Source organism: Lonchura striata, chromosome 3 (genome assembly GCF_050655825.1).
Source record: "Lonchura striata isolate lonStrDom1 chromosome 3, ASM5065582v1, whole genome shotgun sequence".
NCBI classification, from domain to species: domain Eukaryota; kingdom Metazoa; phylum Chordata; class Aves; order Passeriformes; family Estrildidae; genus Lonchura; species Lonchura striata.
The window spans coordinates 80,982,272-80,998,317 of record NC_140705.1 but is presented as its reverse complement, the minus strand read 5'-3'; the positions used below and the strand labels follow the sequence as shown (position 1 = coordinate 80,998,317).

At 34.5% G+C, this 16,046-nt stretch overlaps 1 protein-coding gene across 6 annotated transcripts in view; it reads right to left on the bottom strand.

Annotated features, from left to right (window-relative positions):
* Positions 1–16,046, bottom strand: part of CRIM1 (cysteine rich transmembrane BMP regulator 1) — a 174,032-nt gene that overhangs the window by 15,193 nt on the left and 142,793 nt on the right. For all 6 annotated transcript variants that reach the window (XM_085576912.1, XM_021528080.4, XM_021528076.4 and 3 more), the window contains 3 exons: positions 9,571–9,727; positions 6,844–6,965; positions 2,669–2,878 (listed from right to left, as the gene is read on the bottom strand). In XM_085576912.1, the coding sequence (XP_085433038.1) occupies positions 2,669–2,878; positions 6,844–6,965; positions 9,571–9,727 (489 nt within the window). The remainder of the gene's footprint in view (positions 1–2,668; positions 2,879–6,843; positions 6,966–9,570; positions 9,728–16,046) is intronic.

Here is a 16,046-nt window from a genome sequence, read left to right as displayed (position 1 = left end):
GTAGAACTCAAGGAAGCTGACTCTGGCTGATCTTACTCTATTCACAAAGTACCTTTTCTTTTAGGGAATTATTTTATCTTTCACCAATTTGCTTATGCTATGCTTTTCCAATTGCTTACATTTGTGAACCACATACACAATTCAGCAGCATTTACCTGAAATGCCATTTGCAGATGGCTAGTCTGCTGCCTTGTCCCTGTTAGATTATTTCAGCTGGAACAATATCTTACGTGTTATGCAATGGTATCTTAACTCATCATGGCAAAAGCAACGCTAAGATTTTCTGGAAAATTTCTGAGTCATCTCCTTTGCATTTAATTTTCTGCAAAGTCACAGGCCTGTTTTGCTCATTACTGTTCCTGATAAGAAAAGCACAACCAGATAGCACTGGTGTATATGTTGCCTACTGCTCCCTTAACAGCACTGATAATGATGTATCACGGCAACTAAAGTCCCACAGATGTGCAACTCATCACCTCAAGAAACAATTGGTCTAACAAATACACACTTTCTACATAGCACAGTTCTGTGGAACAGTAGCAATTAATGGCTTTTAAACCTTACAGGAAACCATAAGATTTTAACGAGCATTGTGCTGATCCATATAAACTTCTTAATATGTAGAAACATGATTATAAGGGACGTTTTAGCACTTGGTGTGTATCTTGCTCTGCTGAAAACTAACTAAATGTGGAATTGAATATAACCACACTTTTTTTCAGTTTGCAAAATGATCTCTGAGAGCTGCCACTTCCCGGTGGATAGGTTAAGAGTGCAATTCCAAACCCAGTACATCAGGACTGCTAATTACTTCAATATACTTATGGTAGATACATGCCATACAGTGACATGCTCTCAGTCTCACAATTCCAAACTGTACTCCAATCTACTTAAAGCCATGATATATTTAACATCATGAGTGGAGAATCAATATGTTGCAAAATAAAATCAGAATTACATTTCTAACAAATGCAAGACCTCAGTGGGGGAAAAACCCCACACTGAGACTAATATGGCCATAGTAATCCCTATACTTATGCCATCTTTAAAATGCTGTATCTGCCCAAGCATTTTAAGAGTTGACACCAAATATGACTTTGCTTACACAGAAGCTAGGTGACCAGTGGCTTGAAAGCAGGATTGATGTCAGACAGAGAAACCTATGCAGACCCTCTCTCTTGAAGGAAATGACACTGCTGGCTAAGTAACTGCTCTTTTATAAAAGAGACCAACATTGCTGCTGCTCAGAATCAAATGCTGATCTCATCCACAAGAACTGTATGGTGTGAGATAATAGGTTCTGCTAACTTCATATTGACCTTTCTTCCACAAACTCAGCATTAGGCTTGTGAATGAATTCACCCAAACTCACTCTCCACAGACAAAGAACTAGCTGCTGGCCAGCTGAAAGACCAAAATTACCATTACTCTTATTTGAATGCTCTGAGGTGTTCGGTACATATTCAGTAAGTCAAGATTCACGAGTATGCTGACAGTAGAATGAAGTCAAGGATGAGTCTTGAGGACCTAACAAGATAATTGCTGCAATTGGAATAACCACCATACATTTTAAATTTTGATTCTTGTTTGTTTATGTAAGGCAAGACTGATATGTTAACCTGCCCCCACCCATATACATATATATAATACTATACAAATCATTGTGAAAAGGCTGAAAGAGAGACAGACCCTTTGGAATCTTCCATCCTTTTGGGGACTTACTGATTTTCCAGTTACCACAAGGTGTGAACTGGATTGGAGATCACCATTTGTCTAAGCAATCTAAAGAGATTGGTTATCTTAGGTCACCAGGAGAATGCACTATTCTCTGTCACTTTCAGAAAGAGGATCTGCTTATTTTGCCCCTAGGATTTCCAGTTCTTTACAAAGAAATAGAAAAAGTTCATAATTGCTTATATCCTGCCAGTACTGTCATACTGTTCTCTATTTATAGGAGCTTCATGAGCCTCATTGTTCTTACTCCTAATATGAGTTCCAATAAAATCATAGAGAATATAACTGTATTACAAATTAATCTACTTGGCACATAAAATACTGTAGGAATAATTCTGTAAATAGAGGGCATTAATGTTACATTCTACCCATTCTTTTTCATAGATGTTTTTCATATTAGCACGTACTAAAATGGTACTGGAATGCAACATAAACTGTACTTGGCCTTCCCACTGAAAGTATTGAAATAATCTTCTGCTGGTGGTATAGGAGCCTTCCCTCAGAACACAAAATCATAATGTTCAATTACTTAAGACATCTGTTTGTGTACATCTTTGAGGGATTATAAAACATTCATCAGGAGATACATTTTAATAAAACTCCACTTTAAAATCAAAAATGAAAATGTAATGGCTTATTATAATACTCGTTATTATAAGTAACAGACTAGAAACTTTTACTAGTTTAAAGATTCCAGTGTGTGAAAGATTAACATATTAGGACCCACAACTTGCATATGCTTTAAATATGTAAGTTTCCATTTTCCACAGCTGAGAACTTAATGACAGCAACTCATCATGTTACATTAGGGCACAGAAACCTTCATTTCTGCCTACTTTTGAAGTATTCATGAGATTATTTTAGTGCACTAAGAAACAGAACACAAGTGAAATGATACTTGATTACAAAGCATACAGAAGAAACCATGTCTTACCTGGGCATGATGGACAGCATTGCCCTGGATGTATGGTGGGGTTGGCACAGCTGGGAACGGGACAGGTGATCAAGGCACACATTTCTCGTCCATTGTGACAGTAACATTCCCTGCAGCCGTCATGCCAGCTCTCTTCGTTCTCGTGCCGGTGCCCATCCATGGACAGGCAAGAGCCTGTTTTAACAGGAGGCATAAGAGAAGCTGTTGCTTCTGCAAAAACCAAAGGAAAATGAGATGTCCTGATAAGCATCTGCTGCTTAGGAAGAAACACCAACTTTGTGACTGGACTGCATTTATTTTTAAAGCACATATAAGACCAAGTAAATAATGGTTCTATCATTTACACTTAAAGTAACACACAGGAAACAACTAAAAGGTACACTGAAAAGGACAATAGGATGCAGTAGAATTTCCTGTAGTATTTCCTTGGAAAATATAATCACTTCCTTTTGTTGAACCTGTATTTTTTTAATCAACCAGAAATGCAGTAGTGTGTAAATAATGTAAGAAAAGGAGGAATGCAATGGAGGAAAACAGCAGATAGCATGAAGCATATTTTAAATGAAATATTTAAATACCATAGCACATTAGATTATAATGTATCTGATAGCAAGTAGAATATAAAAACATTTAAATGACATGTGGATGGTTTTGCAAATGATAAAAAATTGCAATCAGGTGCTAATAGGTAATGGTAGATACTGGAAATATTCCATAAAATACTTCCTGTGAAAAATTATTTGTTTATATTATTATAATAAATGAGATATTTGGAAGAGAATGATGAGAATTTAATCTCTCATTTCTTTTAGCTTTTACTGAGATGAGAATACAGTAGCTTAGACTGTGGCATTACTTGCATTCTGTCAGAACATACAAGCAGTTTGTTTCATTTGTATCTTTCATTTGTATCTTAAGAGGTATTTAAGTGCTGTGGGATTTAGCCTCAACATATTCTTTGTTAATCAAAGTAGAGTAGAGTGAATTTAGAGCCAAACACTCCCTCATCTACATCACTATTATGATGAAGAATGCAGAAGCAGTTTTTCAATGAACTGACTTGTTTTCAATGGTATGTCAACAATGTTCTGCTGACATATATATAAGGTTATTGTAATAAGTTCTTAGTTTTCTTTTAAAAAAGGATAATGTATGAGAAGTAGTATGTTTACATGTAATTTTAGGAAGTGTTCAGCTTTTTTGCTTGTTGGTTTTGGTGTTTTTTGGTGGGTTTTTTTTGGTTTTTTTGTACACTAGTATGTAGGTCAGCACTTCTTCAGCTGTGGCAGATCTATCAGAGATGATTTCACAAGCAGATGGTACAAAGTTAGTTTGAGGCACATTATCAGAACAGAAAGCCAATACACAGAAGTTACATTAGTATAGTATTTTGTGAACTAAACAAAAATAATGCATAAGGATAAAATACTTCTTAGAACAGATTTCAACCTGTTGCATGAACAGAAATACTATGAAAAAAACTTAAATTCAGTTACTATGCTTTCATACTTTAATATAAAAGTATTTAATTAATATCTCTGGAATACTGCTCTATATTAAAATTATTATTGACACTCAGAAGTCCTAAATAGTAAGACTTTGCTTATTTAGCAAGGGAAAAGGATATCTGAAGCAATCAGACTTTTTTCCTGAAATATTCTAAAGTACACTCCATAATTTGGATAAACATACATAAACAGGTACTCAAAATTAAGTTCACAAACTGAGCTTGTAATTAAAAATTGGAAAGTGAAAACAATTAGTAGAAAAGCTAATATTTGAAAAAATTTAATGTGTAAATACAAAATGGGAGTAACTAGCTAGAGGTATGGTTGACATGATCTGAGGTACAGTAGTTCACAAGAAAAGGAAGTGTGTGGTGTGATACCACTGCAGAAGAGGAAAGTTCAGTATAAGACACAATTACAGGAGCACTGTAAATTTAAATACAGAACTACTACTTCTACTAGTCAAAGATTTTACTATGGCTAAAGCACAGTATCAAATTTTTGAACAGTGATGAGAAACTGCAGTAACTGGGTTTGTTTGACTTAGAAACACATTTCCCACCCAAAAAATGTTTATAAGTCTCCAGTTGTAACCCCTTAAATATTGCAAGAATTCTAAAGGGAATGGTGCTTAGCTGCTCCATATGTCTGCTAAGCTCAGGACAAGGAGTAACCAGTTCAATGTGTATAAAGGGAGACAATAATTTTAGAAAATTAATTTTAAAATGTTATATGTTTCTAAGCACAAGAGAACACTATTTTAGAAAGGTTTTTTTCCACTTTCTATTTTGTTCTAGTTTTTTGTGTCTTTTTAAAGTGGAGATTCTTAATAAATTAAATATTATACAAACATCTGTCAAGGATTATCCAGATACACTCTATTTTATGCAAGGGTAAAGAAGTGGACTCTCAGTTTGTCACAGCACTGCTCCAGCCTGTACTTCTATGGTTCTATTAATCCTAGCACCAGCTATTTCTAGCAGAAGCAATTTAGAAAGTGTAGCTAATTCACAGGCAGGGGATTTACACAACCTTCCCCTTATTTAAGGATTCTGGGTCAAAATTTTAACAAGGACTCACATTCTCTCCAGAATGTAATGGTGATTGTTCTAATCATTCTTTGACAAAACTGCTAATTAAGTGATATTGAAGTGATATTCTCATGGCTTGGTATCTTTATGATCATGACAACAGTAAATATTACTTTGAGATGTATCAAGTTAATTTCACTAAATAATTGTGCACATTTTAAAATCCATACTTGTTAAGGAGAAGACTTAAAAGTGTGCAAACACATAATTAGTGACCAAAGTTTATAGTCTGGGTGGCAATTATGGTACATCGAAAAGAACACTTTGTGTGTATTTAGTCACAGCATTATGATCAGCAAAAGTGTTCTGATTGTGAACATGGAGACAAATGACAAGCTGAGTGATAAGAATTATCTCAATGGGACACCATTCAGCAGTTACCCTTTCTTATTCAATTTTTAAAATTCTAATTTCTAGTAAAAGTCATATATTGTAGCTTATGTCAATAACATCTCTGCTTCTCACATCTGCAAAATATAACATTGCAACTTTTATTTTGCTAGAAGTCTGGAAGTTTCTTAAGCTGTCTGCAGTGTATATTGTTACATAGAAAAAAGAATGTTGGATATTTTTGATTCATATGATTGCATGTTTGCCTTCAATTACAGGAGAGTGACTTCAAGAACTCATATATTTTCTTTCAGTGCTATGTTCCCATAGCTTGTTCTTTTACATTTTATAGTTTTTTTAAAATGCAGAAGAAATAGCAAAAAGTTGAGAATAGGGTCATTACATAAAGCAATGGGAAAGTAATCAAAGCTACTTGACTACAGCTAGAAATCAAAACACATAAGTAAGAGTCAAAGAAAATAAGCATGAAAAAGCAGTTAGGATCAGGGAGACACTGAGCAAAACCAAAAAGTTATTAAATGCAACACATGGAGATGAGCAATGAAGGAAGTCTGATACCCAGACTAATACAAAATATAACCTGAAAATATTGTAAGGAAGAAACGTGCTGAAAGCAGCACAAGTATATGGCAGACAACAAATGAACACCTGATCTCAATATCCATCTTGAACATGGTGGTTACAGGTTTGGGATGTGACATGTATGAAATTTTTAGCTTAAGAATACCAAGTTCTTTCTCCTGGGCAGCTCTTCTTTCTACTCATTGTTCATTAAGATTGCCCGAAAAGCATCCAAGAAACAGCACTCCAATTTTAGGCGATATACTGAATATTTATAAAATACAACACTTGTTTGTAAAGAAAAGGCAATGGTGAAGAAGGCAAGATGAACATCACTACTGAAAAAAATTCCCTCAATTAGCTTATTAGTAGTAGTTGCTTATTAAGAGCCTGACCTAATTTTATTAATGATAACAAGCTTTTTGTGACTTTGTAGTGGGAGATGAAAGCAGAGATGAAAGCTTTCTGTTGAAGTCCAGATTAATAGATAATAACAAACATCAGCAAAACAATACATTTATGTGAGCAATGTTGAACTGGTTCCCTCTCAGTTATTGTATTTCAATTTGTAAATATTCTGTGCAGTATTGGTTTTCTTTCAGCCTGGTTTCCACCTGCTTTGAAAACAAATTGTAGTTAGAGGTGGGAATGCACTGGCACGTACCTCTGCACTTGCAGATAACACAGCCATGACTGTTCTGCTGGAAGCCCAATGGACAGATTTTACCACAAGGCAGGTTAGGGCACTTCTTACACCGACAGATTTCACAGCCATGCTTGTTCTTCCTAGATGAGCAAAATAAGTTGTAAAAGGTCAACAAGTCACTTTAAATATCTACATCTTTAAAGAGCATCCCCCCCAAGGAAGTGACTGATGAGCAAAGAAAATGATTGTTAATTGTCACCCTTAGATTCAGTGGTTTTATGGGTTTTACAAGCTTTATGGGCTCCATTCCTGACATGTGCTCCCCATTCAGTGGATCCTCTTTTGAATGTTTCCTTGTCTTTTTTCACACAGGCAGATAACACTATTCAAACTTTTGGCACAGATATGCAAAGCAAAGAACATACATGGGAAGTTATAGAACATGATCTAGGAGGATAGAGGAGAAATAAATTATTTTTAGAGGAGATAAATTATCATTTATCTAGGAGATAAATGATGTAGATCTCTAGAAAGTCTGGCTTCAAGCTGTAGAAAACTTTATTTAATTTTTACTTAAAAGGCTGAGAATAAGAAATTGCAATACAGTAGAGTGGAGAATGAAAGACTTTCTGTATTCCTATCCCATCAAAAGGAATGCTTCTTTCCATTACTGTGTAGAGCTTTCAAACAGTGAGCTTTATCTAGCAGATTTTTTCACAGTTATGAAAAGACTCTGGTTTCTTTAAAGATGCACCAATTCAATATTTCCAGTTATTAACTTTTAACAGTCTTAAAAAAAAGTTACAAATATGATGATTACTCCTTCACTGTTCACTCTCTAACATACTTTTCTTTTAATATTTCTTTCTTGTGTGTCCTATTTGTGACTAAATGTTTACATTAAAATAGATTTGTCCTCCATTACACCCCATGTTTTTAATGAGCACAACACACTTGGAAGTCAAATATATGGTAGTAAACTGAACAAATATACTATACAACCTCAAATCTAAATAATTTTCACACCAGGGTAAAACTCAAAGTGAAATGATCCTAAAGTAATTCTTGCCACGATTTTAGCCTTTTATATTACAAACAGCTCCATATGAAGATATCTTTAAATGTTATTAATTTCATTCAGTGTATTTTTTAATGTATTTTGTAGAGAATGACAAGATCAGAATGCTCATTTCTGGTTTCTAAAAAATCACCCGAAGACTTTATGAAACATTCATAATTTAAAAATACCAGCCATTGTGCATAATAAAATTATATTTTGTATGTAAACTATTCTCCAAATAGCTTAGAAAGGTTTAAAGTTCATATATTTTTCAGGTGCACAAAAATATATGGGAAAAATCATCCCAAAGACAGGGTTCCTTGAAACACTGGCATCAGTTTGAAATCAACTTGCTTTTAAAACATCTTTATTTTACAACTACCATATTATTCCCATTAAAATGTGCTGTCATTTTTTAAATGTTTTTGCTATATAGTTCACAGAGATTTTCTAATAAAACTCTTTAGAACACTTGAGTAAAAAAAAAGGAAGAAGAGTGTGGTTCAGCTTATCTAAGCAGAAAAATCACATACATTAATTGTAAGTATGCTGTGTAGGTCAATATATTAAACTCATGATACATAAAGAATAAAATTACTGCTCTTTACCAGATTTCTTTTCTGTAACTTCCCTCTGGTTCTACTTTCCCTCACTTGCAAAACTAATAACTCTCAGCCACTCCTGAAATCAACATGCCTGATGATAATTTTATTAACTTAATTTAAAAATCCCTTGTTTTCCTCTCTCATTTACAACTCCATGTATTAAGAGGACACACCACAGTAAAAATGGCTATTAAATAGCTTGCAACATTTATGAACAAGGGCCAAAGAGAACTCCAGAATGAACCAGAAATTTAAGGAGTATCACTATCAAAAACTAGGAGTTGCAAATGTAGCAGATTTCATTGAAAATCCTAAAAAAAAATATCTCAAAACCATTTGAATGTTATCTGAATATCTGCTGCCATGAGATAGAAATTAAGTTATTACAAAAAGGAGGCATTAACATGGAATGAACCCATACAAATTAAAATTTACTGGTAAAATATATAGAGATACCACCAGAAGTAATTACTAAGAAACTTCTGCCACAAAAGACCCACTCAATTTTCATCGCCTCTTTCACAATTGAATAAATATCAGAAATACTTACTTTTATGGAAAAAGAAGTCCACCACAAATCCAGATTTTGAATGCATTTACAAAAACATAGCTAAGATACAGTACTATTATTCACAAATCCTGTAGTTACCAGAAATGTCTTACTAAAACTAGTCTGCTATCGTATCAAAATTAAAGGAAACTTGAAATATTAGATAATTGGAATAAAATAAATGGGCTATAAAATGGAAGTTCCTCAAAGCATGCCAAAAGAATTTCAAAAAGCTACATGTAAGCAGCATCACTTGTAAGTAGCTTTCTCATCATTTGTCAAATTAAAAAGAATTTAAGCACTGCTTTCATTTTGTATTCTGCTGTTTTTTGAGCTTCTGTTTCTAAATCTGTTGATCAAAATCCATTTAGAAGAACACTGCACTCCCTCATCTGTAACACCATTTCTGTTTTCCTGCACTTCTCCCCGCTGTGCCACAAAGCAAACACAAGTGGATCCACCTGGATTTAGCGCATTTTCCGTATACACGGGGGTTGTGGTAAGTGTGCTTTCAGGATGAGAATACGTACAAGTATCCAAAGGGACAGTACTTGTCACATACAATGGGTTTGCACTTCTTGGGCCGCGGCCGGCACTGACAGATCTCACAGTTGTGGGCGTCAGTCTGGAAGCCAAAGGAACAATCCAAGGAACAGCCCGAAATGAGGCCGGTGCACAGCTCCTCCCCTGCAAAGGACACACGCAGTTTATCACAATATGGACACTCCTTATACAAAACACATCCTCAGCACACTGAACCTTCTGCTCCCTTTCGCTTTGTCACTTTCTTAACATTGCTAGGCCTTACCTTCAGACTGTCCTATTTTTAAAATATTTGACAGAATTCTTCAGTAACAACCCAAACTGTATGAACAGACACTACAGGATTCTTCAGTTCCTGTCAGCAGCTTGGGGAGTACCACCTGGTACCACAAACTAAGGTAATTTTATGAACAGATGCACAGCCAATGGAGTCCAACATGAATCACTCCATTGGCTTTTAATAACACATCTAAAATAATACACAATTGCCACACATTATATGGGTTTGGTAGGCTTTTGTTCAATATAGATAATCTTTATTTCTCTTCTACTTATTTTAAATAAGTACTGAAAGGCGGGATATATTAAAAACTTTTATTTTTATGCTGTTTGCTGTCAACTTTATGCTGCTTGTTGATCTCTGATTAAGATCTGCTTTTTCAAAATATAACTGCAATACCCAAAGATGTGATTGAAGCTTAGAGATGCTAGACTAAAAGATCTATTTCTTGAAGTCCAGTACCAAGTTTCATCCGCCTCTTGTGATGGCATAAGGAAGATGTTGAACTGTTGGCATCTCAGATTTTCTGGTACAGAGATAAATAATGGTCATTTTATCTCCTCTCATTGTGATTTACTATTTTGAGATTGATCAGTTTCTTTTTGCTTTTCTTGAAAGAAGCAACGCCAGAAAGACCACTCTTAACATATTGTGGGATACAATGTTCTTTTATTGGTTGCAGAGGTGAGGGGAAACAGAAAATTATGGGGTTTTTTACACTAAGGATGCAAAACACAAGGGAAAGAAATTATCATTATTACAATAGCCAAAGTGAGATCAAAATAGAAAAAGAGGGAAATATAATTAAGATTCTTCAAAAGATATCCAAAGGCCTGACCTTAAGTGTGATATTTAAAGGATGGCTGATCTCTAGCTTGAACATCCACATCACTATGAAGTTTTGGTTGTACAGAGGTCAGCTGAAGATAATTCTTCCAGATATGCTCCTAATTTGAGACCTGAAGACCACTTTCCTTTAGGGGAATGAACATTTAGGGACAGGGTTTTCCAAAGAGGAGATCAGTTATTAATATTGACTTATTCTCTAAAATGGCAGTGTACTGAAGGAGAACTACAGAAGGAATCTTGTTTTACTTAAATGCTTCCTCTCCTGTTTTTATAATGTTGCATTTCAGATTCCAAAATATCGACTTAACCAGATGTGGCTAAGCCATGTGTTTCCTTATCTATTCTACCAAGTTAATGCTCATTTGGTAAAGAAGATATATTCCTTACTGTGTCAGAATGAGACCAAAATGTCAGAGAACATCAGCAAATTCACTGCTGACTTCTGAAATGGAATTTGGGTTAGGCAATTGCAATATAATATAAGAGTCTCCTTATTCCAAACAACAGTGCTCAGTTTAAATAGGATGAATATAATCAGGGTCATGGCTCTAACCTCTCTACTTTTATGCAAATTTGGTGTCTGAAGCAAAAAGGGTGTACAAGTTCGGGGTTGTTTGCCATTCAGAATACAAAAAAAGAAATGCCAGATCCTTTTATAACCTCTAGCGATTGTGCCTGGAAGCAGAGAATTGATACCACAAGATTTAAGCGTTTCCTCTCAGTGAGATCTAACCTTTGCACAGCAATGGTAGCCCTTGTTTTATGTTCTTGCTTTAGACAGAAACACATATACAAAGATCTTAATGAAGTTTTACACATTTTTTGAGGATTAAGTCAGGCCGATCTACAAAGAATACTAATCTTTTTAATATGTATGCTGATTTTAAAACATAATGCGGAGGAAACTTTGGTATTTTTCTCTGGTAAAGAGTGAGTTATATGTAATACAAAGACTTTTCTTCAAGCAAGTTAAAATAATGAGAATTTGTCTTTCATTTATGAGCTTTTATACTAGGAAGTTTGTACAGAATTATTCCCTAGGAACACAAAGTGATAATAAAATTAACTAAACTTTTCATTATGCAAGACTTTAGAGTGTAGTCATAATTTTTAAAGCTAGGCTTGAACTTCATAAAGAATGCATAGAGAAGGATAGGATAGGATAGGATAGGATAGGATAGGATAGGATAGGATAGGATAGGATAGGATAGGATAGGATATACAGAAGGATATCTCCAAAAAGAATTAAGTCCAGTTATGACCTTTGATATAATGTAAATTATGATCATCTCCTGCAGATTATCTGAGCAGTGAATAACCTGGAAATTCACAGGTTGAACTGAGCAGAACCATTTCTTTCTAAAGCATACTTTGTCAGGGAAATGAAATGTTTACATGGCTTTCTATAAACAGTAGGATCAGGAAGACAGGTGAAGAAAAAAGAAGGTACATATGCAAAGGCATGAGAGAAATAAACAGGTATCTTAAAAAAGTGAAAGGAAGAGCTGGAAATAACAATTTAAAGAAATCTAAAAAAACAGAATTTTTTTTTTTTTTTACTTGGCATATTTCTTTATCTTATTTGTCTCCAGATTATCTCTTCAGAAGAGGTATCAAAATACAACATTCAGGTTTGACCACAAAGTTATAGAAGATGGCAAAATAATGACTCAGAGTCCCACAGTTGAATACTTTGTTTTCAGTCTTTTATTCTGCTCTGATTTGGCTAGTGAAACTACTTTTCAGAGATGAAAACAAGTTTGTTACATGTAAAGTTAACAGACTTTATTAAAAGGCTGAGGGTATCTAAGGGTAGTGCTAAAAAGCAGGAAGACATCTCGAGTGTCTCATCCCAAGTAGCTTATGATGTTAAATATACTTAAAACTCAAATAGTCAGCTGACATACTAACCAGGAGATCCAGTCTTGAAGCAATATCCTCCTTGCTTAATCCTTTACACAGTGAGTTATCCTCAAAAGCATTTTCATTTTGTAAGTGGCCAAGAAAGAAAAGCTCTTCAGAGCCTTGAGGTGGGTGACTAATAATCACCATTACCTCCCAGGAAAAGACAGTGAAGAACATATGAAAAATCATCAAAAGTCTATGTCAAACATAAAGGGAAAGTTTGCTGAAGTCACTGCAGACAACTGTTAAGTATAGACTTTCTATCGTTATGTCAATGCTATGTATGAGGTGATCAGAATAATCTCCACAGACCTCTGCTCAGTCTTTCTAATAAGATGCTCAAAATCAAATTCTGATAAAATGATCTTTACTGAAATTAACATGTTAGTGCACTCAAACCTCTGATAGTATGACAGTACAAACTGTGGATATAGATTTTAAATAAGTTTTGGAAAAAATTCTCTATGAAGAAATGTAATGTCATGAAATTAAGGATGTGAATTCTGGTCTGCTTTCTGAATTTACACCTAATCATCGAAATGTCTCCTATTAAAACATTATTAAAAACATGACAACAGCAGGCAGTCTCTAAATGAAGTACCATCTGGTACACAGAGTTTATGTCTGCTGCACAGGCCTGATGAAAAGCATAGTCCAGTATTTTAAGCCAAGTATTTTTTCTTCAGAAAATTAAGTGAATCACCAAAGTAAAGCATCGCTATCAGAGAAAGAAAGAAGAGAAAAAGACTGAAAAGATTACAAACCTAAATATTCAGATGTGGATCAAATTCAGTGTATACAATTGTCATTCTGACAATTTTTCTATAGCCTTAGCTATAGTTTTAAATTTATCACTACTAAAATAATGACTAATTCATTATGAAAAGATAAATAAAAGCAGATTTTTTTTGCTAAGGTTTTGCATTTCAAGTGGTACATACTAAGGAACAAGGAGAACTAGTTCACTAGTTCATGAAAGTCAACTGCAATGAACTGAGCAAATCTATTATGACAAAATGTTAGCAGAATATTTGTTTGAGAGTGTTTTCCACCTCTGCTTATATAAATTTCATGAGGAAACAATCTCAAATCATTAATGTATTTGTAGAAAAGAGATCCAGCCCTACCTGGTCTAATAACTGCTTCAAAAGTGTATCAGGGCAATCAGACAGGCTGAAATGAGGATATAGCAAATATTTTAAAAGCTAATGCAGAAGAAAACTACCATTCAGAGTTTGACAGAACTGCATTATGCACCTGTACATGACTGCAACTCCAACAGTATTGGATTAAGCTTCTGATCACATAGTATAAACTATTTTTTTGGGTTTTGTGACTGATCAGTTATAGTGACATCACACAGGGAACTAAACTGATGGTTAGATAGGAAGTAGAAGACTAAAACAAAAACAAAATGATGAACAGGAAATTAATTAAAGGGAGAACATCTCTTACTGTGTTGCTTAGGGAAATATCTGTAGAGTTCTACATGGTTAGTAGAAACACATTCATTCATGTTTCTTATAAAACATGAACTGCCAATAAGGTCATGCCAATACAGAAAACAACTTGCATGGCAAGCTCAGAGTTCAGATGCAGGATATTGGATGATTCCGTAATGATACTGATGAACCATGACTTTAAAAAAAAATGAATGTGCTCCTCAATGTCTCAGGCTCATAGAATTGTAGTTTTACAACAAATACTTAGCTTTTTAATGTGACATATCACATAAAATGCTGAAAGTAGGAGGCTAGGACAGTAAACATGGAAAGGTTGTTTGTCCTGAACCAATGATGTTATTAAATAGTCCTCCTGCTTAGAACTGATACTCACTTGAGGACTAACAAGCATTGAATATTTGCAGCAGTAAATCCAACCCACACAAGACTATGCATATTTCTTTGCTATGTGCAACCACAACTTCAAAAGCAGCAGCAAAGCCAGTTACTTACAGGTCCAGCTGGCAGTTCACAGTCTAGTCACAGTCTTCACTAGTCCTTACTACACTGGCAAAAGCTATTGCTTACAGACTTTGAGTCCTCCAAAGACTGCAGTACTAGCAAATACTTTGTTCTGTAGTTTGATACAATTAAACAAACTATATGCTGGCTTGCATATTAAAATTCCAAATTCTTGGATTCATTTTGATCAATTTAATGTGATGCTGTTGGACAAATACAAGCAGAAAGAACAGCTGAAGATGAATCAGTCTTCCAAACATGCCCATTTATGAATTATTAACAAACAGATATTGGTGAGGCATTTAAGCCTGGTCACCATTATCCATAAACTCCTTTTAAATACAGCAATTTCTGTCCCCACTTTCTCCACACACAAACCCTTTCATACACGCAGACTATAATAAAACAGATACTGAGAGTTTTGGAGGAACATTACACAGTTTAAGAGGAATCTCTTTGGGATATGGAGGATGGGATAACACTGTAGAAAAATCTTGAGAACTGATGATTACCAAGATATGGTGAGCATGCTACACACAAATGATCCGGTGTTTTAAAACTCTTCCAGTATCTTACTCTCAACACTACCATCAATTCTAGTTTTAAAAGGTTGTCTGATATCTATAAAACTGAGTCACCAGCTGCTGAAGGAAAGAAAAGCACGTTCAAAAATCAGTATGTAAGAGTAGTTGACATACTGATGTGACCCTACTGCAGTCAAGGTCTCACCTTGCAAACAGGACAACAAAAACATTCTGTCCCATGAGATGTTAGCAATATCTGCATTTGGCAGAATTAACTTAGCAGTGGAATATTTCAGATACAATGCAAACTCTATCCTTCACAGGTATGGCATCTCCAGGGCAATGCATCTCAAAAGGAATCACAAGTCTTCATCCTAAATTCAAACCATTGTATGCATGATTTATTCCTGATTTCAGAGTGCTCATATCCCTACCTCATATGAACCTATGGATATTTGGAATGTTACAAAATATTACTCAAAAAAAGTCCTAAAAATAAAAAAAATTCAATTGCATGTTAGCTCTAAAAAGGGTCTTCTGCTTGAATTTCTAATAGCTTGATTGCAATTCCAGCTCTTTAAAAAAAAAAAAAACAAACTTTTTTTTTTCTAGCATATATATGGTATTTTAAAATCTCTGCTCTAAAACTGGGATATTTATGCTTTTCCAATATATTATTTTATATATGGACACACTGATATTTGTATTGTAAGGACTGAAAATCATTTTACTCTAAAAAGTTTTGAAAATGCATTCTATGTAGAAATACTTTTAGTTTTCAGTCCCGTAATTCACAGATGAAAAAAACAACTACCAGAGAATATTAATAGATACATGACAAAGATTATGTCAGTAATTTAACTTGACTTAGGTTGGTGTCCATTTTTACAAATTTGTAGCATGGCTACACAAAGCTAGCTACATACCTTTACCAGTATTAT